Source organism: Anabrus simplex, chromosome 5, assembly GCF_040414725.1.
Source record: "Anabrus simplex isolate iqAnaSimp1 chromosome 5, ASM4041472v1, whole genome shotgun sequence".
In the NCBI taxonomy this organism is placed as follows: domain Eukaryota; kingdom Metazoa; phylum Arthropoda; class Insecta; order Orthoptera; family Tettigoniidae; genus Anabrus; species Anabrus simplex.
The window spans coordinates 56,675,187-56,701,407 of NC_090269.1; the positions used below are offsets into that span (position 1 = coordinate 56,675,187).

At 38.9% G+C, this 26,221-nt stretch overlaps 1 protein-coding gene across 5 annotated transcripts in view; it reads right to left on the bottom strand.

Moving 5' to 3' along the window:
* Positions 1-26,221, bottom strand: part of LOC136873739 (phosphatidylinositol 4-phosphate 5-kinase type-1 alpha) — a 561,879-nt gene that overhangs the window by 293,933 nt on the left and 241,725 nt on the right. For all 5 annotated transcript variants that reach the window (XM_067146914.2, XM_067146913.2, XM_067146910.2 and 2 more), the window contains exon 9: positions 16,537-16,757. In XM_067146914.2, coding sequence (XP_067003015.2) covers positions 16,537-16,757 — 221 coding nt within the window. The remainder of the gene's footprint in view (positions 1-16,536; positions 16,758-26,221) is intronic.

A 26,221-nucleotide genomic window follows, 5' to 3' on the forward strand; every position in this document is an offset into this window, starting at 1 on the left:
TGTATCACCAATCTGACATTCAATTCTGTTGAATTTCTTACCTACTGACATCAATTTAGTCTTTGAAAGGCTAATTTTCATACCATACTCATTGCACCTATTTTCAAGTTCCAAGATATTAGACCGCAGGCTTTCAGCACACTCTGCCATTAAGACCAAGTCGTCAGCATAGGCCAGACTGTTTACTACATTTCCACCTAACTGAATCCCTCCCTGCCATTTTATACCTTTCAGCAGATGATCCATGTAAACTACGAACAGCAAAGGTGAAAGATTACAGCCTTGTCTAACCCCTGTAAGTACCCTGAACCAAAAACTCATTCTGCCATCAATTCTCACTGAAGCCCAACTGTCAACATAAATGCCTTTGATTGATTTTAGTAATCTACCTTTAATTCCATAGTCCCCTAGTATGCGAACATCTTTTCCCTCGGTATTCTGTCATATGCTTTCTCTACATCTACAAAACAAACACAACTGCCTATTCCTCTTGTACCATTTTTCAATACCAGCCCCTCTGTGGTTTGAAACCACACTGGTTTTCATCCAACTTCCTCTCAATGACTGACCGCACCCTCTCTTCCGAGATGTCAGTGAATACTTTGCCTGGTATACTAATCAATGAGATACCTCGATAGTTGTTGCAATCCTTCCTGTTCCCTTGCTTATAGATAGGTGCAATTACTGTTTTGTACAATCTAAAGGTACCTTACCAACACTCCATGCTAATCTTACAACTCTATGAAGACATTTCATCCCTGCCTTCCCACTATACTTCACCATTTCAGGTTTAATTTCATCTATTCCTGCTGCTTTATGACAATGGAGTTTATTTACCATCCTTTCCACTTCCTCAAGCATAATTTCAGCATTATCTATATAAACAAAATTATAATTTTGTCTGAACACTTCAAATGTTTGCTTCATCCTTCAGTTTTATCTCAGATTAGGTACATAAAAGTCAAAAGGAGTTCAGTTCAATTTTTATCTGTCTGTCAGTCTGGGTTCGTTTGTGAGAAAGTCATGAGAATACAAACACAAAATTTCATAAAACTTGTTTTTTACACCCAGCGATATCTGAAGTGTGGACTAGGCCATGTATTATCTGATTAGTATACAATGGCTTAGCAATAGGAGACAAAAACGAGAAATGCCAAATTTCTCTGTTAATATTAGCTGTGTCGAAAAACTGAACATTATAAAAGTTTTGATGGTTATCTTTCTGAAAAAAACTGTGACAACAGTGACCAACATTGCCATAATATTTTATATAGAATGGCAAATAATTTGTAGTTTATTTGTAAGGCAAGATAAAATAGTGATGTTCACAAGTCCTGGGAATGTTTGGCAGATTATACAGCCATCAAAGAAACATAATTATGAGTTCTCGAAACATGTACAGCGATTAGCTAATAAAAGATTGTAATATGTATCGACTAGGTGGACTACAATTTTAAGTAGTTGCTGATTAGTTTAAAGTCAATATGGATCCAAATAAATCAAACCATTATGGTTAAAATAATAAGCTCTTGCAAGCAGTTGGTGGAATACAGCAGCAGCAGCAGCAGCAGCAGCAGTTTGATATTCCCTTTAACCCAAGAAGTGTCAAGGATAGCTAAAAGTGGTTCAGTGCACCTTCCTGTGGTGCCAGGATAGCTTTTTGAGATCCTCAGTAAATGTGTGTTTTCTTGACTGTTATGTCATCTGTTGGTGAAACATTCCTACTACATCGACTTGAATGTCAATAGTTTACATTTATCACCACTATTGTCGCTTTTGGTAGTATTTGTTGGAGTTTCATGTCTATACAAATCTTGCATCTAGTAGCTGTTATGTGACTGTTGTAAATAAACATGGCAGCATCGAAATCAAAAACATTGCTAACTGAATTGGATATTTTACAAGCTTTTGATGAGGGTAGTGACTTTTGTGAAATCTACAGTGAAAATGTTTCTGAGGACACTGAAAATCCAGGCAAAGCTGGAGGAAGTTTGGATAGTTTGTCAGATGACGATACGATTGCAGACAACTGAGGAAGTGCACTGTATGTGCAACGACAGCAGAAAAGCGAGGGCTATCCAGACACTGGTATTTAGGATGTAATGTGGGAGTCCATGAAATATGCTGGGATCAATTACAGCACTCCTTCAGAGCAAGGTGACACAAAAGGAAGAAAGCCCAGGAAGAAGAAGTAGAATCGGAATAAGCTGCAAGAAAAATGTGAATGTTGCCATTGATGCTTTCACGGCCCGTACTTATAGACATGATACTGTATAGGCTTTTGGGCTTATGCTGTGTCAAGAAAATAAGGTGAAATCCTTTATGTTTCGCAGAGAACTGTGCTCTGCGTCATCAGAAGAAAATCTCGACTGACTACGAGAAAGGCTTCTTAAAGAATTTCACCTTATTTTCTTGACACGGCATACGCCCAAAAGCCTATCCAGTATCATGTCCAAAAATGTGAATGTTTTCTTTTTCCCCTATTGTGACAAAGTTGTCTAGGTGTGCTTATTACATACAGATTTTCTCGAAACTTTTGGGGTTATTTCAGCATTGTAATAGGGAACATTCTGTATACTGTGTTTCTTTTTTATTTTTGTTATGATGACCTTTTTTTGTGCAATTTCATTTTGTGATTTCAAAATAACAAAAATTCAAACCAACAAAAAATTGGCTTTCTATAAAGGATATTTAGTTCTCATATTTTCATCTATTTTATGTATTTTTATCGTGAAATAACTCTTTCTGATCAAAATGGTGCATAAAATGTTTGTTTCTGATAATATCTACCAATTTTATAAAATACTAGCATGTGCCCACAGCTTTGCCTGCGTTTGTCGTGTAGTTGACAGCCTCATATGTATAACATGTTGTGTCGACATGCCTTTGCTGGCGGGACCTAGTGTTTACAGTGCACTATGTCTTCTGGTATGGGCTAGAGCAATGTTGTTACTTTCATTGATCTGTCTCTGTCTTATCCTTGGCTTTGACAAAATGAAAGTGACTGAGGTATGAGCAATGCTAGTAATGCCATTCCTTACGCAGCCAGTCCCTGCTAGGAATGGTGTGAAAATGTTGATCATAGGGTCGGTTGGTGTATGCATTTCAGTGGGCTTGGCAGACTGATATGTAATAGCAACTTCTGGCTCGGTGAGGAAAGCAACGGTAAACTACCTCACTCCTCATTTCCCTAGTATGCCTCTTCAGTGATGCCTAGGCCATCTATGACAGCTCATGGTGGAACTGTTGAGGATCCAACCAGCCTTTGGGCTGATGACTAAACATACATACATACATACATACATACATACATACATACATACATACATACATTACATACATACGTTGTGTCGATAGACTTTTCAATTTATAGAAAACCAGATAATTCTTGTGAGTGTTGCTTGTTGATGACGTTGACAGCTTCATGTCTTGGTGCAAGAATTGCTCTTAGACACAACCATGCATCTTAGGTGAAAACCTGTGCCCTCCTTTGACAAACATTTTATATCTTTGTTTGCCATTGATATGGCTGGGCATCGCACACATGAACACAGACAGACAGATGTATACGTGTCTAACCCTTGTCCCCTTCCACTACAGGGTTCGGTATGAAGTGAGATTAATCTTCGTAGCAAGTTTTTAGGACTGGATGACTTTTATGATGTCAACCTAATCAGATGAGTTAACGAGATGAAATTAATGACATGATATATGATAGTAAGAATGAAGAAGATGAAACCCGGCGCCGGCACATGGCCATGGCCAACTCCTCTTGAATAACTCAAGACTTTATGTCCCGATCCGACGGACGAATACCATCAACAGCGTCATATGCCCTCACACCATGTAAGACCAAAAACGGCTTCCTACACCTTGGATGTAAAATGGCTCCTTGAATTGTGTTCTCTACCTATCTTATGTACGTTGCCTAGCGACAGTGACTATGCATTTAATCTTGGTGACAGCACATTGGATTGTCATATCCCAATACACGTTTTCCGATGGTTTTTTGTTCATAACGCAGCAACGAAAGCAAAAATAAAAATTCCAGCTTCGAAGTGCATTCGGACCCCCTTCCATCTATGTATGTTCAAAATTTCAGTTCTCTGCGTGCTGTAGATTTTGCTGGGCATCGCGCACAGACAGACACAAAGACAAACACTTCCTTTTATTATTATAGATTTTCTAAACCACTACAGTTTCAGCATTAACGCATGGCACTACAGAATATAGCATCGGCACCTGTAGTGTTAAAAAAGATCATCCCTCTAAAAGACTGATTTTTAGTTACAGTATTTATCATCTGGTTGGCTTAAAGATGTTTCATTGTAAATAGAATCTTGAATAAAAAACATGATATAAAGATCAGACAACCAAACAGCAAGTCTAGGGTTCTTATAAAAGGAAATAGCAGAGGTATGATTTAAGAACACATTAAGGAGAGTGAAAATTGTAAATACTAGTTGAAAGTGATGTCACACAAGAGAAGATTGGATAGATAATTTAACAGAACAAGCAATAAGGTTCTATTATTGTGCTGGAGACTTAGCATGGGAGAAGAAAAAGCAAGCAAGCAAATTTAAATGGAACGCAAACCACAGGAACATGACATTAATTTCAGAAACAACACATGCATTGATTGACATTTAAACTATGGCTACTTGGTGAGAAGCCACTGGCCAATGCACCAAGATAATGGAATGGGACATATAACTGTACCAATACTGACAAACTGGTTAGGCAACCTAGACACCGACTTTGAAATACAAAGTAAAACCAAAGCTGAGAAAGCTGAAAATGTTACAGGGAAAATCACCTGAAACCCCTACTAGTTCTGATAGGATGGCTGAAGAAAGCAAATTACATTCAGCTCCCTGATGTAGAATAGCTGTCCACTGAACAATCTAGAGGTAACGATTTGGACGATCCAAGTTCCTAGAAGAATCACATTTCCAGCTCATTTGCCTTTGCACATAGAAGCCTACACCAGATCTACACTGGAGCTGCAAAAATGCTTGCATGTCCTATGTCCGAGTACAGGTCGGGTCACATTTCCTGTGTTGTAAGGTCAGGTGAATGACCAGAACTCGTGCTTGGGTTATCACAGGTATGTTCTCTCCATTTTTTCTTTAAAGCTGGTCATTTGTGTCATCATCTGTTGACTAGTTAAGAGAATTATTAGGAAATACATGATATACGGTATTGCACATCAAGTTCTCCTGATACCATCTTGACAAAATTGAAAAAATTTTTTTGCAGGTATTCTCATGTTATTCACCAGTTTTATTCATAGACAGGCCATGAATGCCACAAGTTGTTTAAATTAAAACAAACTAAGAATGCCATAGAAATCAGAAATTCCAATTATGCTTACTATGGGGTTAGGATTCTTCATATAACCTGACATGTTTTCTAACAAACTTAGAATATATAAAATACTGGTGTTGATACTTAATTCTTACTTTTTAAAACATTGCTGGTCCTCTTACTTTCAGAATATGGTAATGGCTTTAGTTATGTTTACAAAAAAGTGTACAAAGTGACCTGAAATACTCTAGTAATAAAAAGTCTGGAGTTCAGGAACCGAGGAGTGAAGAATGGGCTGGGACTCAACGAATTAAGTAACGGAAATGAAGTTCCTCAGAAGGCAATAGGGGAAGATCAGTGAAGACACAGGCCAAATTCAACACAGTTTGGGAAATGCAAAATCGTAAAACACAACTAAAGGAATTGTATCACAACTGAGGAAGCCGAATTAAGATTACCTCAACTCATAATGAGAATGGCAAAGGAGAGGATGCTGAAGTAAGCCTTTAAAAATCGATTGTTGCAGGAGGGAAACTTAAAACGAAACTGATTTTCATATCATTCAATAAAATATCTAACACACAATCTAACTGCTTAATGAAGAGGAGTATCTATATGTGATTAATCAGTAGGCCGGTGTGAAGGAGAGCTATGTTCAGGTAGGAACCCAGTCTCACGGGGTATAACATAGAACCTATGCCCAGAGTTACAGCATCTCAGGCAGAGAAGGAGACCTTCGGAATGGCGAAGATGGTGGATGGGGAAAATGGGGAAAATTAGAAGAGGAAACCACTGCCTTGTGATGAGAAGAGGGATCTTCAAAGGCTAAGGGAGTAAACCCCAAAAGAAAATCCTCAGATGCATTAGGCTCAGCAGGTCAGCAGATGTAAATTTGTACTTGCTTTTAACTATAATACAAGCCTCGGATGGAAGTTTAAAAATGGAAATGGAATTGACAGGTCTCTGGTTACAATTGCACGGTATGATGGTAATGCTGATGTTCGTGCAAGTGTTAGATCAGAGAACAAAACCTGATTTGGAACAATAAATATTTTAACAATGAATGGGAAGGAAAATGAATTGAATGACCTAATGGAGAGACAAAAACTCGACATCCTGGGATTAAGTGAAGTGAAAGGGAAAGGAATGAAGAAACTAAGAAAGGGGTACATCTTGTACTGGATGGGTAACAGTAAAGAGAAAAGAAATGAAGTGGGATTTATACTGAATCAGAATGCTGAACCAATAACTGAAGTTGTGTATGTAAATGAAAGAATTACATTAATGCACATACATGTAAACAAGGAACTACTGAAGATAGTACAGGTGTATGCTCCACAGACAGGATGTAGCGTGGAAGAAAAAGAAGATTTCCTCAATGAACTGGAAACACATTGAACCATTCTGTTCATGGTCAAAGAATGTTGATATCATAATAATTATGGGAATCGTATGAGACCACAAAGAAAGGGCCTTGGGTGGCATCTTATTGTGCAATAGTATCTGAGATTGCGCGCTTTTCGAGAGAACTTAGCGTCAGAAGCGAGCTGAAGTTTCTAGATGCTCATTAAAATTTATTACCTCAGCGAACCTCTTCACTTGCAGCGTGGGACGCAAGCGGCTGCGTGAGAAATCGCGGGGAGGTTTATGTTGGAGGGAAAAGAATTTACTCAATATCTTCGACTACAAGAGGAATGCAGAGGATTGGATGCAAGAACTGCAATCAGGATATTTTTCTGAAAATTTTTATATGCTGTATGGTACTAGTTGTAATCACAATAAAGGTATGAGTATTTAATATGTATACCGCGCGAGAAATTTTCCACTCTGCGGGCGCGCGCATGAAGCCCACACACGTAGAGCTTGGTAGCGTGGGACGATATCGCTAATATATACGACTGCCGAGAGCGCAAGAGTAATTTCACTGTGTGTATTGCTGTCACGTAGGTGTCTGTCACGCCGCTACTCAGCGAAGAGAAGACCACCTTTTTCTACAAGCAACGCAGTCAGAGTTCACCTTATACTTGGGACATGTACTGTAAGTAACAACCATTTGTAATAGAGATCAGAACTTTGTGCAGCAAGTGTTGACCTGCTTTCCTGTGAGAATATTCCGCTGAAAGTAATGGTGTTCACGCATAGTCAAATCGCATAATATGAGGCTAAACGAATGGCACATACTAGTGTAGGCCCAGAAGATTGATATTAATTCAATTCGGTCAGTAGAAAGAGCGGTCAAGAGTAAAGTAAATTGCGGATCAGAATTGAGTAACTGTCTTACAAGGAGAATGCTCAGAACGTGACCTGATATTACGGGATTATAATAAAAGGTTAGAGGGGAGATATAGGCATCGAACTGAGGTCACATTTTAATCTGATTTTCCTTACAGTTTCTCCTACATCACGTGTGGACTGGACACTGCTCATCCATCACGCTGAAGCGGTAATTGGGATCGAAGCTGCCGAGCATTCTTCACGGCATCGAGGTGCGAACGTGGACCATCAGCAACGTCCAATCATCATGATATCGAGGAGGCGATAATCAAGTCACCTGAACAAGTTGCAGAGAACATCACAACCGACCAGGATGTCACCAGTCATTGAACCATGAGTGCTGTCACCAGCTTCTAACGTCAACATGATGGCTTAAATTTGCAATGTCCACAGGGGAACTGTTCAGTTATATCATCAGACACAGGTCAGATAATTCCATTGTTTAAGCATGCAGCAGTATGATAATGGTTAGGTCAATAGTAGATAAATTTGGCCTTCCACCAATATGTAAATAGGTTGGGATATGAATGCCTGTGTAAATAGAATTTATGCCCAGGACTCAAGCTTAGTTAGACAGTTAATATTTGCATGTTGTTATTCTCATTTGTTTCGTTAGTGTCATTATTGCAGAGATATTATGTTCAAGGTAGGGAAATTGAGCTTGTGTATTTTCATTTACCGGGACCTATGCGGTCTCATACGAGTGTAACCCAGACAAGCAGTTTAGGTACTAGCAAAGTGCACGAGCAGGGTAGCCTGTAATGTTATTTGTTGAGTGAAGCCTAAGATCTTCTATATCTCTTGAATGCACTCGGATTGGCGTATTAAGCTGAGCAAGTCAGGTTGTAGGAAGTCCATAAGAAATGCGGAATAATGTTATTATGCCCAGAGTATTGAGTTGAGGCCCTAAATAGCACGAGAAATAATGGTTACATAGTAATTTGTGAATGTGAGTGCTGATAAGAAGGCCAGGGTATGTATATGAATGTGCCGCTGAGAGCACCAATGATAAATAATGAATGGGCCAGTTGTATTTGAGTTTTATCTGCACTAGAGAGTTGAATTTGAACTCTAAGGAATAAAATGGCCTGTAGTAATTATATTATAATGAGGGCAATACGTATGGTAGATTTATGGGCCAGAAAGAGGGGAGAGTCGCCCCTTGTCTCTGTTTACTTGCTGTCAGCTGAGGGAGATATTTATGGTAGAGAGGCCTGGCTGCTCAGTTTATACAAGAAGCTGAGGTGTTGAAGGGCCAATGTGGGTAGTTTCTGACGTCACGACACGAAAGTCTGAAGGTAGAAACAGTGCGTTTATCTGTCAAGAAGACGGGAGTGCAGTGACCTTTTTATACTATGGTCCGGAAGCCGAAATTTTACACACAATTGTCGGTGTCATTCCAAGAGGCACACAACTATGCATATGTATCTGCATGATGTAAATATGTTCTTATTTTATTTGATGTCATATGGTTGTTGTACCTGGGAAAGTCTCGCGATCGATTACCAGCCAGTAGAGTGTATATTGGATGCTTGTTTAGAACTTGTAGGGTAATTATGAGCACTGAGGCATAGATTCACGTTAGAAATAGATTATGTTCTTTGTAGATATGAGTTGCCTATGAGCAGATTTATGATTCAATTCATTTTATTTGACGTAACCATTATGCTGCCTGTTGCAGTGTCAGATGTTCCCGTAATGCAGGACATCTTCTCCACAAGGTCTGTAACTTCAATCGAGATACCCTTTTATGTCAAGAAATCATTTAGATTTGTTTATGACAATTATGTCAGTTATGTAAACTTCATTGGATATTTGTTCATTATCAGAATTTTAGATTGTAATAAACCAGTTTGTTAAATCGAAGATGCAGCTCAACCGTTGTTTATTTTGGTTAGATTTGTTCATGACCTGCTCATTTTTATTCCTCTTCATTTAATTTATTTTATTACGTTGACCCTTTTCTTACCCGATACCCCCTGAAGATTGCTGTTACGCCGGAGCGGATGAAGAGGATTATTGAGCAAGGTAAGCTATGTGCCAAAGTGATTCACCTGGTGGTGAGTGTATTGTACTTGGTCAGATTTCAGCATTGGCTTGACGTTGACGAAGGCATTATAGGGCACAATATATTGTTGGAGATGGGATCATGATAATGGGAGATAAGAATGCCCATTCGGGAACTGACGGAATGGGATATGAGAATGTTCTGAGCCCACATGGGTATGGCGATAGAAATGAAGATGGAGAGAAACTTAAGGAAATAAATAAATACTGGATTAAAGCCCCACTATATTTATTTAATGAAGGCGAGCTTTCAGCCAAATTGCATTGGCCTTCATCAGGGCATGGTAAGTTCTGCTTCTGACAGTGAGCAAAGAAATTCAAAGGAACGTGGAAGTCATGATGGTACTATCCATGGCCTACCCCACTAATTGGAATCAAGAATCGTCATGCCGTGATTCACCGCCCTCTGTCGACAGTTTCATGAGTACATCCCACTGTTCCATGGTGGTGTTATGCATGTATTTCTGCAGTACAAGTCTCCATGTATTTGATAGCTTGAAGCCGTCTTCCCTGTTGATGTTATTTGGGTGCAGCTCTCTCTCTATAGCTTCTCTTACCAGTCGAGCATAGAAGTCTTTTACAGGCGCGGTGACCTTTGCCTGGTCAAAGAGGATTTCATAGTCTGTATTGTAGAAATGTTCAGCTATGGCAGACAGGCATATGGCATTCTCCGTGGAGGAAGAAAGAGTGACATTCTTTACCGACCTGATGTGTTCTTTCACCCTGGTGCTAATAAGCCTTTTCATCATGCCAATATATGAGCAACCACAACCACATGGAACTTCATACTTGCCCGGTGTTTCAAGATGGGTTTTTTCTTTGAATGGTCGAAACAGGGATTTGATCTTCCGGTCTGTGGTGAAAACTGGAATTATATTGTAGTTCCTACGAATGCGCCCTATTCTGTCAGTTATACCTGTCACGTATGGAAGGAATACTTTCTTCTTTTTACTGTAGTCCTGGTTGGTATTATCCCTGTTAGCCTCCTTGATTTTCACAGCTCATGCTATGTCTCCTGATGTATAGCCTTTCTCTTCAAGCATGTTGTTAGTTCTCTTGAGCGGTTATCAGTGTCTGCAACGTTATCCACCCTAGTAAATAACATTCCAAGGAGAGCTGCTTTTTGGCAGGGGTGGTGATGTGAGGACTTACGAAGGTATCTTTCAGAATGTGTAGGTTTCTTATACATTGCATGGCCTAGTGTACCATCATTCTTCTCGTATACTAGCACATCAAGAAAAGGTAATTTACCTTAATTTTCTACTTCCATCGTGAAGTTGATCTTACTGTTAATGGAATTTAGGTGCTCCAAAAATTCGTTTAATGTTTCCCTTCCATGTGGCCAGACCAAAAATGTGTCATCCACGTAACGATAGAAGCACTTAGATTTCAATGGTGCTGTAGTTAATGCAGCAGACTTGAAGTGTTCCATAAAAATATTAGCAGCCACTGGTGACAGAGGTGAACCCATTGCTGCTCCTTCTGTCTGTTTGTACCCCTAACAAAATAATGAGCATCCAAACTGTTCTAACCTTTAATGTATTATGGAAATCCTTATGTGTTTCAGACTCATTGCTTCGTGCATCTAACAACAAAATTTTCTGGTCGTGTCTCCGTTTCCTAACTTCCTCCTCCATTACCCACCCTATCTTATACCTTGCTAAATTTTTTTGTATCATTCAGAGTGTACAGATCCTTAGGATAATTTGTATAAGAACTTATCAATTTCAGCCTCTACTTCATGGTTTAGGAATTTTCAGTGAATTTGATTGCTGACCATGTTAAATTAGCTTATTTTCTTGCCTAAAATTGCACTTATTTATTGTTCAAATATAGTCCCCTGGCACAATAGTGTTTGTAAAATTTCTGGCAGAAATGTACATATATGTATGGCCTAGGTCAACTGCTTTCTTCAAGTTCTCTTCACCACCCTCTTTTTTTTTTAATCACCTAATCATCTTGAGCGAACATTTTTGTGTAATTTATCTTAAAGTCACATTGCAAATTATTCCTGCTATAGTTAGTTGTATCTTCCACTGGTCAGAAATGTATACAGTATATTTATTGGGAGTAAACGTAACTGTTATTATTGAAACTAACATTTCCTTTAATTTAACTACATTTATTGTTCCCACTCTCTACATTCACGGAACCCTCTTGGCTTATGATTTGATATTCCACTATGTATACCACCTATAACAACTGTTTCATTATTATTCTTGCTCTCCTTACCTGTTCTTAATTGTCGAACTCGGGCTTGCCCAACAACCTGCTACACCTTTGTGCTGTGTCCACTGTTTGTACTATATACAGTAACTGTAACTATATAACCTAAAATGAAGAGGTTATATACATGCCTTTCTTTGGCTTTATTAGGATATCAAACTTGATTTCATCACCTTAAGTTACTGGTGATAATGGAAACCTGCCAGGGAGAGTTGTTTTCCCAAGACAGTATTTGTCTCTCTTGAAGAAATCCATGAAAGAAGAAACTATTGTAGCCTTGATATATGTGAAGGACAAAGAGTCTGGATCATGTCAGATGAGACAATGGACAAGAAGGACAGATAAAGATCCGTTGTCTTGATTTCAATCGTGATACACTCCCGGTGTCAGCAGTAGAATGTGAATGCAGTTAAGTCATTTGATGTAGTAAGTGGTCGAAGCTGTATCTGAACCACTGCACAGGCTTTACAGGATATAGAAATTGACTTCTACCGCATCATGGCATTTGTTACTAATTCTGTTTAAACTTAAATTTTACATGGTTGTAGTGACACTTCAAGCCTACTGAAGGTGCCTGTAACAACCAGTGCTGGGCATATGAAGTAAAACCTGTTGCTGTGGTGATAAACAATAGGTTGCCACCAATGAATGAAGCTGATGTCTCCATGAAGCACACTTTACTTCATGCCTGCATTTCATATGAGGAGGTTTCAAGGCTAAACTGACTCCTATCCCTGTCCCTACACAGCAGAATTCATAGAAAGGAACACTTTAGTGGCTTGAAGATACCTGTAACTTGGGTCTAGAATTCTCAAGTGCACCTTCATAACATTACCACTGACTATTCTTAGATATCATATGTTCAAGCTTCCTTTCTATAATCATTATCTTGACTACTAATGCCTCAGTTGACTACTAGCTTGGAAACCAGTTCCACATAAATTGTTACAGATCCACCAAAGCTCCAGTACTTAAAGAATGCCTAGAAGTAGATTTTTTTTTTTTTGCTTTATGTCGCACCGACACAGATAGGTCTTATGGCGATGATGGGATAGGAAAGGCCTCAGAATGGGAAGGAAGCGGCCGTGGCCTGAATTAAGGTACAGCCTTGTCTGGTGTGAAAATGGGAAACCGCAGAATACCATCTTCAGGGCTGCCGACACTGGGGTTCGAACCCACGATCTCCCAGATGCAAGCTCACAGCTGCACACCTCTAACCGCACGGCCAACTCGCCCAGTGAAGTAGATGCTGGAGGAGCCTTTAACAAGATGGTGGAGGAGAGTCTTGATGTACTGGATGAGAATTTCAGGGATCAAAATAAAGGAGAAAAAGATTGGAGAGTCATATGTACACAAAATCAGACAATTTATGACGGAAAATCCTGCTTGCATTTTTCTGGATAATCAGTGGCTAATCATCTTTAAAGGCTGAGTGTTATCTATCCGGCAGAAACACAAGAAAAGTTGAAGGCTTTTTTTAAATATTCATTTTCACCTTTAGCAGGCATCAAGATAAGGAGGGCTTGTAGCCCTGTTTTACACTTAAAAGTGAATTTGTAATATTTGAAGCCATTTCTTTTCAATTTTGACTTAGTTAATTTATAACTGTTCGGTTCTTCACAGTGTCGAAATTAATTTATGACTAAATTTAGAAACTATCTGTAAGAGAAAACATATAATAAAATTATACCAACAATTTGTTTGTTTTTCAGGTATAAGTTTTCTTTTCCAGGTAGTTTCTAAATTTATTTATTCAGAAATTAGTTTTGACAGACTGAAGAACCTAACAGTTATATTACAAAATATATATCTTTTTAACTTAAAAAGTAAAGTACTAACGACCTGTTGAAAAGAACCCGGAAATCTCCAGGGAATAAGTTCTTGTGGCAATGAGAGAAGGTCATCAATCTTTTGTTAATGGGGCAACAAGAGCAATACGTTTCATAGTCAAATGTCATCTGAGGAAGGTTCTCAAAATATTCTTGTGTCCCAGCCAATTACAGGACAAATGGAAAAACCTCAGCCTTCTAAATTTGGAACTGTAATCAGCACACAATTATGAACTGAAGAGGTGAGAGTTTGTATAACCGGAGAACATTTCAATTTTTTTTAAAATAATAAATTTAAAAGTTTGCTGTTGTGTCAAAAGTCATGGGATAGCTGTAAATTAAGGGAACAGTTGGTGGTGGCACCATGCCATGATGTCTTAGAAGTGACCAGGCCCATATCAGTCGTAATCTGACGTCTCAAGAGTGAGTGTCAACACTATCTGTGCTGGTCATGGTAAGACGACGTGAATTATCAGGTTACAAATGGGACACACAATTGAGTTGACACTGAAATGTAGGGCTGCCTGAACTTATGCGTACATCGGAAATACCTCATGGAAGGCACTGCGTCCCACAGTGGATATCACAGTGGCTGACCACAGGTGCTTAATGACTATGATCAGAGCTGTCTGGTTAGAATTGTGTGTGGTGACAGACGAGACACACCGGTTCAAATCACATCCACATTCAATGCAGGATGTACACGAGATACACATCAAGTAGGTCAGTGCAGGATTCTTCAGCATCAATGGGATAAAGGAGCAGAAGACTTACCACAATGCCCTTGCTAACACCATGACACCAGGCACAGAATCTCACCTTGGCACACGACGTTACTAGTTGGACCCTGAGAGACTAGCAACAGATTCACAATGAAGTATTTATTTATTTTCCACCTAGTCGATACAATGATTGCTTAAGGCAATTTTTAATGGTCAAAAGTGGTACATGTTTCGTATATTATCAACATCTTCAGCCACATAACACTGTTTAGATGAAAAATATATAAAATTGACAAAGTAATGCTTTAGAGGAAGTGTTACACTTTTGACCATTAAAAATTGCCTTAAGCAATCATTGTATCGACTAGGTGGAAAATAAATAAATACTTCATTGTGAATCTATTGAAGTGCGATACGGACCATGAAGCTGATTTTATGTAAGACTAGCAACATGCGGTGTGGTCCGATGAGTCATGGTTCCAGTCATTTCAAAATGATGGTAGTGTTCAGATGTAGTGCAGGCCCCATGAAGTTATAGACCCCAGTTGTCAACAAAGCACCATACAGGCTGATGGTGGCTCTGTAATGATGTGAGGTTGTGCAGGTGTGGCATGTGCTGGATCCCCTGGTCCACCTGAATAGGGCATTGACCACTCACTGCTATGTTGAACTGTTTGATGACCACTTGCAGCCCTTCACGCACTTCATTTACTCGCACAACAATGGGATATATCAGCAGGTGTGTTAGCACCATGTCACTGGGCCAACATTTTCTAAAATTAGTTCGAGAAGCATTCTGGAGTGTTTCAACACCTGCTGTGGCCAAGCCATTTGCCTCATAAGAACCCCTTCAAGTATTTACATGACATGGTGGAGAGCTCCACTTACACCCCAGATTCTGCACTTACAAATAGAAGGAAGCCACTGTGGGTAAATATCCAAACAGAATGGGTCAACATCTCATCACAGGAGTTTCATCCACCTGTTGAATCTGTTGCCAGTGGTGAGTTGATAGAGTCGGTGGAATCATTTAATTCTGGATTTGTCATGAAACCGTCATTGAAAGAAACTAAGGAACTGATATTTTTGAAGAAGTCAATTGAATTTTTTTTTTTTTGTTGGTGTAAATTCATGTAAATTTCTAAGTGTTTTAATTTTTGTGAAATTTGTGGATTTAAAGAATTTTTAGGACTTACAGGAAAGACTGTGAACTGTTAATATTTAATAATCATTATGAGTGTTGGAAGACATTGATACTGGAGATCTCCAGTAATATGTTTGTTGTAACCCATTTTTTGTATCACCCTGTAGTTGCCATGTGGAGGCTTTGATCATGAAATCGTCGAGTTTCACAATCGAAACCTCTAGAATATATTTCCCACATTACCATATATGGTGCTGTAATTCTATTGGTGAAAATAAAGCTAAATTGTATTGGTGAAATTTCGGGTCGAAACTTAGGTAGGTAGCTACACCAAGAATTTTATACCACAGCATTTCAAATTGTACCCTAATTTTAACTCATTTCACGTACCATGTTAGATGCTAGTAATGTGTTTTAGGTTGTTTTAGGTATGTGTATATAATTGTTCAATTTGCATCTAGGGCTGATGGCACATTACAGATGCCGAAACTAGTACCCTTATGACATGATTGGTTCACAATAAAACATTATTGTATTGAAAAGGTGGACCTCTGAAAACCTTTATTTTACTGTAATCCCACTTCAATACGGACCAAAATGAAATTTATAACTATTAGTGAATAAGATTCCTTTCAAGAAATATGAGAATTTTTTAAAAATTAATATCTGCAGGTTTCACATTTCAAATAATACAGGAAAAATGTATAACAGACATAGCAGACAAGTGGAGGTGAAAACCGTATTACAAAGAGCATGAAATAGAGGTCAATCCACTGCCTGACCCAGGAGTTCCCTCCATTACACTTACTCCAAAAAGCTTTCATTTATTTTTTTTAAAGAAAGTGTTAACAGAAGGTTTATAATAAAACTAATTTGCAATATGCAAATATGTGAAAATATAAAGCAGCAGATAACTTGTCTGCTACTCGAGGATGAAAACATTTTGTATCAACTGACTGGCACTCACGGGACATCCTCCTCTTCATCAATTGGCTCACTCTCAGCTTGGATGCTCTCCATTGCAGTAGAGTGTGCAACTAATCGCTGTCGGTTGATGGATCTAGAACGATTCAAGGCTGTAGCACCTCGCTCACGGTCACCGTCGGCAGGGGTTGGACCACTGCCCTCATCTTCTGTACTGTCCGCCGTGTCCAACCTCCGCATACTACCCATTACAGACCGCTTTTCCTGGAGTGCAATAAAATAACTCTCACAGAAACTTGAAATATTCCACAACCTTGGAACAATCACATCAGGGTCTGAAAAACAAAAGTTACCTAAAAATGGTAAATTATGCTCATGTATTTTACACATATTCTGAAAAACATCTTACAGGAAGAATTGTGCTACATTAAACATGACCATCTAATCAAACCACTACTCATCTCTATAAACCTGAAACAGGAAAGGAGGTTCTTTGCTTGATAGATAGAACTAATGTAATGTTTTACACATACACCTCACGCCAAGGATTGTTTGCAACACCAGAAACGTACAACTCTATCGGTCACCCAGTAGTTGAAATATAAAATTTTCAGTCTCCACTAGCTTCCCCATGTACAGGTAAAAATTATGCTACTGAATAAAGATATATCTTTACTCTAAATTACTAACTTTAAAATATTTCTTCTGTTAACACTTACAGTAATTAGGCCTACCACTTGCAGCAGGCATTCTCCAGGGTTCTCATATGTCTGAATTCACAATCTACAGGTTCTAAGATCCTAGTAGAGAAACGTACTAAGAAGTAATACACAGGTGAGTCACATTACTATTATCACCAGCTGAATTGTTGTGTTAAATATGTGCCTGGTAGCCCCCTGGATCATAATGACAGTGAGCTATTCCAATGCAAAGTGTTGGATGGTTCTTAGGTAACTGATATTCATCTCTTAACCACTGACACTTAGTACTTTGCAGTTTCCACACTGGTTATTTATAATGATGTTATTTGTCCACTCATGATACGCTTTCACCACAGTATCATATGAACAATTGAAAAACAGCGCTGTTTCAGAATTTCACCCTGCTTTTTGGTACCCATTATGTCTCTCAGGATCTTTCTTTCCCCTTTTTCCAATTGAATACAAGCTTTTTTGCCCAGTATCACTGTCTCAGTAGTGTACAATGCAACGTTACGGATGGTCATCGTATAGTGTCGAAGTTTGGCGTTCCTGGATAGATTCTTCTTCCCATAAGTTGTCTTGGTTGTGAATCGTAGTTTCTGTAGGAGTTGTGCTTTGTCACCTGCACTCTTATTATTCTGTAGTGTGCCTGTTATATTCTCACCTAGGTACTGGAAACTGTCGACTCTCTCTACTATTTGATCTCCAACCTTCCAGTTGGTCTTTGCATTCAGTATCTTGGTCTTCTTGTATGCTATCGTCAGGCCAACCTTCGTTGCAGTCTCGGCTAGGTTTGCTAGCACCATCTTTGCATCTTCTTTCTGCTCAAGCAGCAATGCTATATCATTTGCGAAGACCAAGCAGTCCACTGTGGCATTGTGTTTCGTGTTGTATCTAATCTGTACACCTTTGATACCCATGGTTTTATTCACTGTCTCCATTGTTTCACCACTTCATCCTGAACCAAGTTGAACAGTATTGTTCAAAATATACTGTATATACTGTATAAAGAAAAACTTTATGCACTTCACCTGAAAAAAATTTTAATTAGGAATGTGATGTAAATTCCTAGACAGACCATTTGCTTACATCCATTCTTCTTAGCTAACTATTTTGGTGACCTAAAAACTTGTGGAAGATATTTGTATATTCAGTTCATAGCAGTCTCAACTTACGCATATAGAGCGTGGTCGAAATGGACCGAGCATAAATGGTACAATGTGAAAGGGAATGTCGTAGGAAGTAAGAACTGGAGATAGGGGTCATATAGGTACGACCAATACATACTCTGATATTGCAAAGTGTGAAGCACAGTCCTAGAACATTTGTTTAAGGGACGTGAGCTGACATGATCACAAATTAAATTGACATTATACGTAGACAGGAGGTGAGCAGTTGAAGCATACGTGTTCGCACATAAATAACATATTACTATGACTTAAATACTAAAATGTTCACGTGCCCAGTTTAACCGAGGTGACAAACGTATCTTAATTATGCTTATTTTGATGCAAGCTTTCTCACCTTGATCAGTTTGCTCTGTCAATCCTACCACACTACATAGTGAACTTAAGTAAACTATGACTGCACACAATGATATGCATATGCAGTGCCAAAGTATTGCCCATAAAGTATGTTAGCTAGCACAAAACATGTGAAGAGTAAGGAACTACAATGTAGTAAGTGTGCAACGCAACAACAATTCATTGGCGAGGTAATGGCTTTTTTTTTTTTTTTTTAATACTGAAACAGCAAAGACATTTGTGTTGTGTTGTAGCCTATTCCTCTTTCCAAGCTTAACCATCCTACTATGTAAATGTATTTGCAGAAATATCAATCAATCACTACTGATCTGCATTTAGGGCAGTCGCCCAGGTGGCAGATTCCCTATCTGTTGTTCCCCTAGCCTTCTTTCAAATGGTTGGAAAGAAACTGGAAATTTATTGAACATCTCCCTTGGTAAGTAATTCCAATCCCTAACTCCCCTTCCTATAAATGAATATTCGCCCCAATTTGTCCTCTTGAATATTCATATTGTGATCTTTCCTACTTTTAAAGACATCACTCAAACTTATTTGTCTACTGATGTCATTCCACGCCATCTCTCTACTGACAGCTCGGAACATACCACAAGTTTGGATGTTTTTATTGTGTCAATTTTGAGGTATTATACAAGTACGAAATATTAAAAATTTTAAATCTTTGTTAACATATAAGGTTTGTTCAGGATCCTGACCAACGATTTTAATTTGAGTCAAGGCTGAAGATGCCTCTGAAGGAGGGCAAAACATGTACCGAATAAGACTTATAAAATTATGTAAATCTTAACTACAAGAACTTGTATTGAAAAGGTGGTCTTAATAAACATCTTTGTAATACTCTTGATAAACATACCACTTAGTCGAGCAGCTCATCTCCTTTCTCCCAAGTCTTCCTAGCCCAAACTTTGCAACATGTTTGTAACACTACGCTTTTGTTGGAAATCATCCAGAACAAATCGAGCTGCTTTTCTTTGGATTTTTTCCAGTTCTTGAATTAAGTAATCCTGGTGACGGTCCCATACACTGGAACCATACTCTAGTTGGGGTCTTACCAGAGACTTATATGCCCTCTCCTTTACATCCTTACTACAACCCCTAAATAATCTCACAACCATGTACAGAGATCTGTACCCTTTATTTACAATCATATTTATGTGATTACCCCAATGAAGATCTTTCCTTATATTAAGACCTAGGTACTTACAATGATCCCCAAAAGACACTTTCACCCCATTAATGCAGTAATTAAAACTGAGAGGACATTCCCTATCTGTGAAACTCGCAACCTGACTTTTAACCCCGTTTATCATCATACCATTGTCTACTGTCCATCTCACAACATTATTGAGGTCATTTTGCAGTTGCTCACAATTTTGTAACTTATTTATTACTCTGTAGAGAATAACATCATATGCAAGCAGCCTTATCTCTGATTCCACTTCTTTATACATATCATCGATATATATATATAAGAAAACATAGAAGTCCAATAATACTTCCTTGAGGAATTCCCCTCTTAATTATTACAGGGTCAGATAAAGCTTCGCCTACTTTAATTCTCTGAAATATAGCCACCCATTCAGTCGCACTTTTTCTTTTCTTTCAGATGAAAGCACCTTATGAAAATCATATCTTCAGCCTCTGTACGAAGAAAAATGACAACATGTCAGGTAAGAAATAGATGAAAATCCAATATATTTTCTACTTGAAGAAACCAGTGACAAGCAAAACAGATATACTTTAGACATGAATGTACAGCAAGTGAAACCCATGCTGTTGAAAATGCACTTTCTGAATTCAACCAACAATGCCAGTGTGATCCAAAGTTTTAATGATGCATGTATTGACTGCATTGTGACCTGAAGGAATACAATATAACTGTGTGTGGCTAGTACTCACGGACCAAGCATTTTATAAGTTATCGGCATTTGCCAACTTGAAACATACTGTATGTTCTGTAATCTAAAGCATGCAACCGCACTGCACATGAATTGCTTCGAGTTTGTGAAGCACTAAATGAATATTCGTATGAAAATACTGCTGTCTTGCATTAAGAGGTAATTATGAAAGGCTTTTGCTAGGAAACAAATGTATGTTGAAAATACAGGACATCATCTTCCAACTTCCTGAATTCTTACTAGATGTGGTCCTTGAGTAATGGCTGCAGTGTTTATTTGTAACCATTTTAAGGCTATATGAAATTTCTTAAATTGACTGTTGTGATGGATTTGAAGGAAATGCCAGAGGGTATTGCAAAGCAGATACCAGAACAGAGCTAAGCCAAAAGCCCTGATGTTAAGGATGTTGTAACAAACAGGCATTTAATATTGACTGCAAACAAAATATGGTTGATGTTGACCATTCCTTTTCTATGTATAAGCATTAACTTAGTGACCAGAGATGCAACCTCACTGAAAATAACACCGAAATGTTAAATATTTTGACTGTTTTATGGACATGTGATTTTAATAACATTGTATTCTATGACTTATTTTAGGCAGTTTTTTTTTAATACATGATAACATGAGTGAATTTTGTATCCTTATATATAATGTAAAATTGGTTTTGGTGATGTTTGTATGATTGTCTACATTTAAAATCTGCACCTTTTTGGATTAAATTAAAGCTTTTCTTTTGCACCTTTTTAACAAAAAGTTTGCAGCCAAAATTCCCACCTCTAATTATTACCAACAATCCTCAATCACAGACCTTCCTAAGTATTGTGCCATTCAGCACTCAAGCAGCCTGTAATAAATGTATGGGGAAAATGTTCAATACAAACAAGTTGGACCATAATCCAAGTTTAGTGCAATAGGATAAAAATTAACAAGAATAAAAATATTCTAGACATAATAATCAGCTAGGACCTTTGCCATGTCAGAAAACAAGGTGAAATTCTTTACGATTTGCAGAAAATTTTGCTCCTCATTTTCAGAAGAAAATCTCGTCAGTTCACAGCAAGACCTCTCTAATAATGAAGGTTTGGATTTAATTGAATGCTTAACGGTTTGTCTATTGTAAGTGGTACTGTTGTTTGTCACCAAATGGCTCACTGTGTGCTAGTCTTCTGAGTGGGAGGTGATGACACCATCTTAGCTCCAATTAAGATGTTTCTTGTTCCATCGGACATACATTGCGAAGTAAAAACAAAGATCATCAGACAAATCAGTGATGAATGTGGTTAGAATAAATAAATAAATAAATAAATAAATAAATAAATAAAATGTAAAAATAAAGTACAACAGAAGACAGGATAAAAGAATGGAATAGAGCTGTAGATGGAAAGAAAAGTGTGTAGCAGGAAAGGTGAGAAAAATCAGTAAGGAGAGGGGGAGAGAAAGACATACTACAACGAGGTTGAAAACACTTGAGTGAAAAGAAGAAAGAATCGGACTAGCATTAATACCAATATTCAGTTCACTGTGGAGACAGAGTGTGAAGGAAAAATCTCTTTCCTTGAAGTTCTGGTAATGGTGATGGCTAATGTAATCTTGGGAGACTCCGTGTGCTGCAAGCCGACCAGTACAGACCACTATCTGCAAAAAAAGTCTAACCACCAACCGTGACGACAAAAATACAAAGTGATAAAAATGCTACCTAACTGTGCAAGAAGAATTTGTCATCATCAGCACTTAAAAGATAAGCTAAGTCACCTCAATATGGTCCTACATATAAATGGGTACAGCCATAAAGATATGAGGGTGGATCTAAATGGGAATTATTTTAAATTTACTGCATCAACTAAAAAAATACACATATAGAGCTCACTTTTCTACATAGTATCCTGCCTTCGATACACATTTTATTCACCGGATTGGTAAGTTTCCGATGCCCTCCTGATAGAAAGAAGAGAGACGTGTGTGGAGCCAGTTGCACACAAAATCTTCTACACTTGCATCATCATCGAACCGCTGTCGTCCTAGGTCTTTTTTGAGTAGTCCAAAAAAAAAAAAAGTTGCAGGGCGATAAATTGGGACTGTATGGAGCGTGTTCCAGAGGTGTCCAGTGAATTTCCTCCAGTTTTTCTGTGTTAAAGCAGCAGTATGCAGTCTTGCATTGTCATGGAGAAGAATGACGTTTCGGATCGGTTGGTGGCGTCGCTTGTTGCGATACACAGCTTTTGCTTCATCCAAAAGGCGACAGTAATAGGCCGCATTAATTGTCCTTTCTTTGTGAAGAAAATCCACCGGTAAAACACCCACGGAGTCCCAGAAAACTGTTGCAAGCACCTTTCCAGCAGATGGGCGTGTACTGGCCTTGACTGGACCTGCTTTATCGCTTCGCCACCAATTCATGCTTGCTTGCTTGCTTTGACTTTGGGGTATAATGATGCACCCAAGTTTTATCACAAGTCACAAAATGACGCAAATCCTCTCCTTCCTCCTCGTAGCGACACTGGAGTCTCTGAAAAACTTCCTGACGTCAAGTTCTTTTGTTCCCGGTTGAGGAGACGAGAAATCCACTGAGCAGACAATTTTCTGAAATGGAGTTCATCTCGGATGATGGTTTGAACACTTCCATAACTTATTCCTATGACTAAAACAATTTGCAAAATTTTTATTCACCAATCTTCACCAATAATGTCACGAATGGCAACAATGTTGTCTGCAGTGATGCTTGTCCGTGGTCTCCTTTCATGAGGTTCATTTTTGCCAGCTTCTCTTCCTACCACAAATTTTTTAGCCCACTCATACACTCGAGTTTGTGAAATTGTTTCTTACCCAAACTGTGTGTGGAACCATCTTGAAATTTTGAAAGGTTTGGTGCCCTCTTTTGTGAGAAATTTGGTAATGATGCGTTGCACAACAGACGTGTGCACCTCTTGCTCACTCATGGTGTACTGAGGCATCCCAGCTCTCCACCGTCGTTGGCGCGCGCAAATCCCTTCTCCAGACACACCCACGAACATCCTGGCGGAGCCCCACCTCAGAGTTATTACTAACAGCAGCGATACATTCAAATTTCCATTTATATTTGATCCACCTTCGTATATGGTGAGCTCTCCATACCAGACATGCAACAACCAAGGAGAAAGAAGAAGAGCAGCGAGTAGCTAAAGCCTTTCTGCCGTACACTGGGAAGATAATCGACAGGATAGGGAGGCTACTGGAGTCCTATGGAGCAAAAACCATATACAGGCCAACAAAGAAAATCCAGGAACTGTTAAGGTCTGCTAAAGACAACTGCCATCCTCTAATCATAGAGGGTGTCCACAATATCCCGTGCTGCTGCGGCCAGGTGTACATATGTACTATGAAACGCAACATCGCACCCAACTGAAGGAGCACAACTAGCACAGCCAGCTGGGACAAGCAGAAAGGTCACCAGTCACTGAACACTCTCTGCTAGCAGGCCACGACATACAGTAGAGCAACACCAAAGTACTGTCAACTATTGTGACTTGCCATGCCCCACTACAAAGGAAATCCTGAAGCACACCAACAGCTTCAATCATAAGGAGGAATCCGAACAGGTAAACAAAGCCTGGTTTCCAGTCATGAAAAACTTAAAACCTGGAGAGTACGGTGGCCAAGGCAGCCCGCAAGAAGCAACAGGTGATCAGATGCCTGTCTCCGCCAAGGCAGGTCGACCAACGCCGGGCTCAACATCTCTTCAATCGTTGGACAAAGAACAGCCAATCAGCGACTGCCCCTCCACCATGGTGGACTAATAGGTGAACAGTGCACAGTAGCCTGCACTATCATTGACCAAAGAACAGCCGATCAGCAACTGCCTATTAACACTGCAGACCACAGCCTGCACTGTATATTGAAGTGGAATTTTGACACCATTCCATTTCAGTGAGAGCGTCGTAGCCATTGAAGTTATTCAGAACTCCTTAAGAACTGGAACACAGTCTTCAGTGAAATGTCGGGACCACAGTCTAATACACACAGTCGTGAAGCTCCTTAACGATGAAATGACATCCTGTTGACAAACAGAACAATGCCAGCGCTCGCAGCGGCCAGAAAGCCAGTACTGTTCTCTACCCAACAACTGATAGTACCTTTCCAAGTAAATTATAAATATTGCAACCACGTGAGCAATTATATTAATAGTAAATTTTACAAAACACACTGATAGACTAGACTATTTATTGCTACAGCATGGAAAGCATTGTTAAGGTTAGCCATTTTCAAAGACCTCTTATTGAACTGAATTTGTTTAAAATCTCAGCAACCTAAATGACTGAATTTTAGGTACTTTGTGTTTTATCTATTGCACTGAAAACTTTCATTGCAAAATTTGATGATATAATATAATCTTAGTTTCACAAATAACTTCAATAACAACAGCTTAGTACCTTCACAGCATTCCAATGGAAAATTAGGTATTTCCATTAGGGAGTTAACGAACAGTGTACCACACAGAAGCTTGTGAGCATTCTCCTCAAACATACAGGAAAGCCTGTGGTCACACTTTCCTAAAAACGAATATAACACATCGTTACACACAGTTAGGCCACCAAAAGCACTATTATGTTAATTATTCGTGAAATAACAATAAATCTAAACACTATCATCTAGAGCAGGGGTTCCCAACCTGGGGGGCACGACCCCTAGGGGGGCGTGAAGTGATTTTAACTCAGATATTACAATTTTGTGTAATAAACTTTTTCGAATCTCACCAAGTGATTGTCGCGCCAAGTCAGTCGTTCAAAAGCACTGGCAATTGCCAACTGTCAGCACAAACCTCTGCGGAGCCGCGAGGTTGGAGGTGAAATAAGGAATTTGCTATGATGTGAGGAGCAAAATGTAGCCTGAGAGCAGGTGCGGGAACAAGAGCACTCAACGCACGTTTAATTGCACACTTTGTGGACCTACTTGCGTGAAAGTAAACTATGACCATACGCGACATGTTTCAACTCATCAACGATGTAGTAGTTGTTTTCGTTTTCCAGTATTATTGTTATATACTGTACAAGGTTTTTCTCATAAACAAAATATATTACATGAAGGAGGTAATCGTATAAATGTTGGTATTATATCAAATTGATCTAGTAGCGAGAACAACAGGAGATAAGGCAATAATAGTAGGCTAAATTATAATAAATTTATTTAATATAACATGTTAGGCTTTCACGGATAGCGTGAAATTCTATGTAGGCCTACTGGTATTTTGGGCTACAACTAATTAATGTTTAACCACAGCAATTAATGAAACAGTGACATTTTCTCACCAAAGATCTTAATTGGCAATAAGTTACTACAGCCAGGAGTCGACATTAACTCTGAAGAACAAAGAAAATCGGAGTTTCAGAAGCAACAAATGTAGTGAAAGTTCCTCCTCCTCTCGTACCCTGCGGCATTTAGACTCGTTTTGTGGGTAACTCGCCCTTGAATGCTCTGTTCCCACCCCTACACATTCTTATTCTTCCCTTGCAGTCAAATTGGCGAGAGCTGTACAGTACTACTGTCCCATCAGAGATGGCGCAGTAATGGCCGTGACAACACATTGCCGATAGACCATCAGTGGCCAGGCCCTT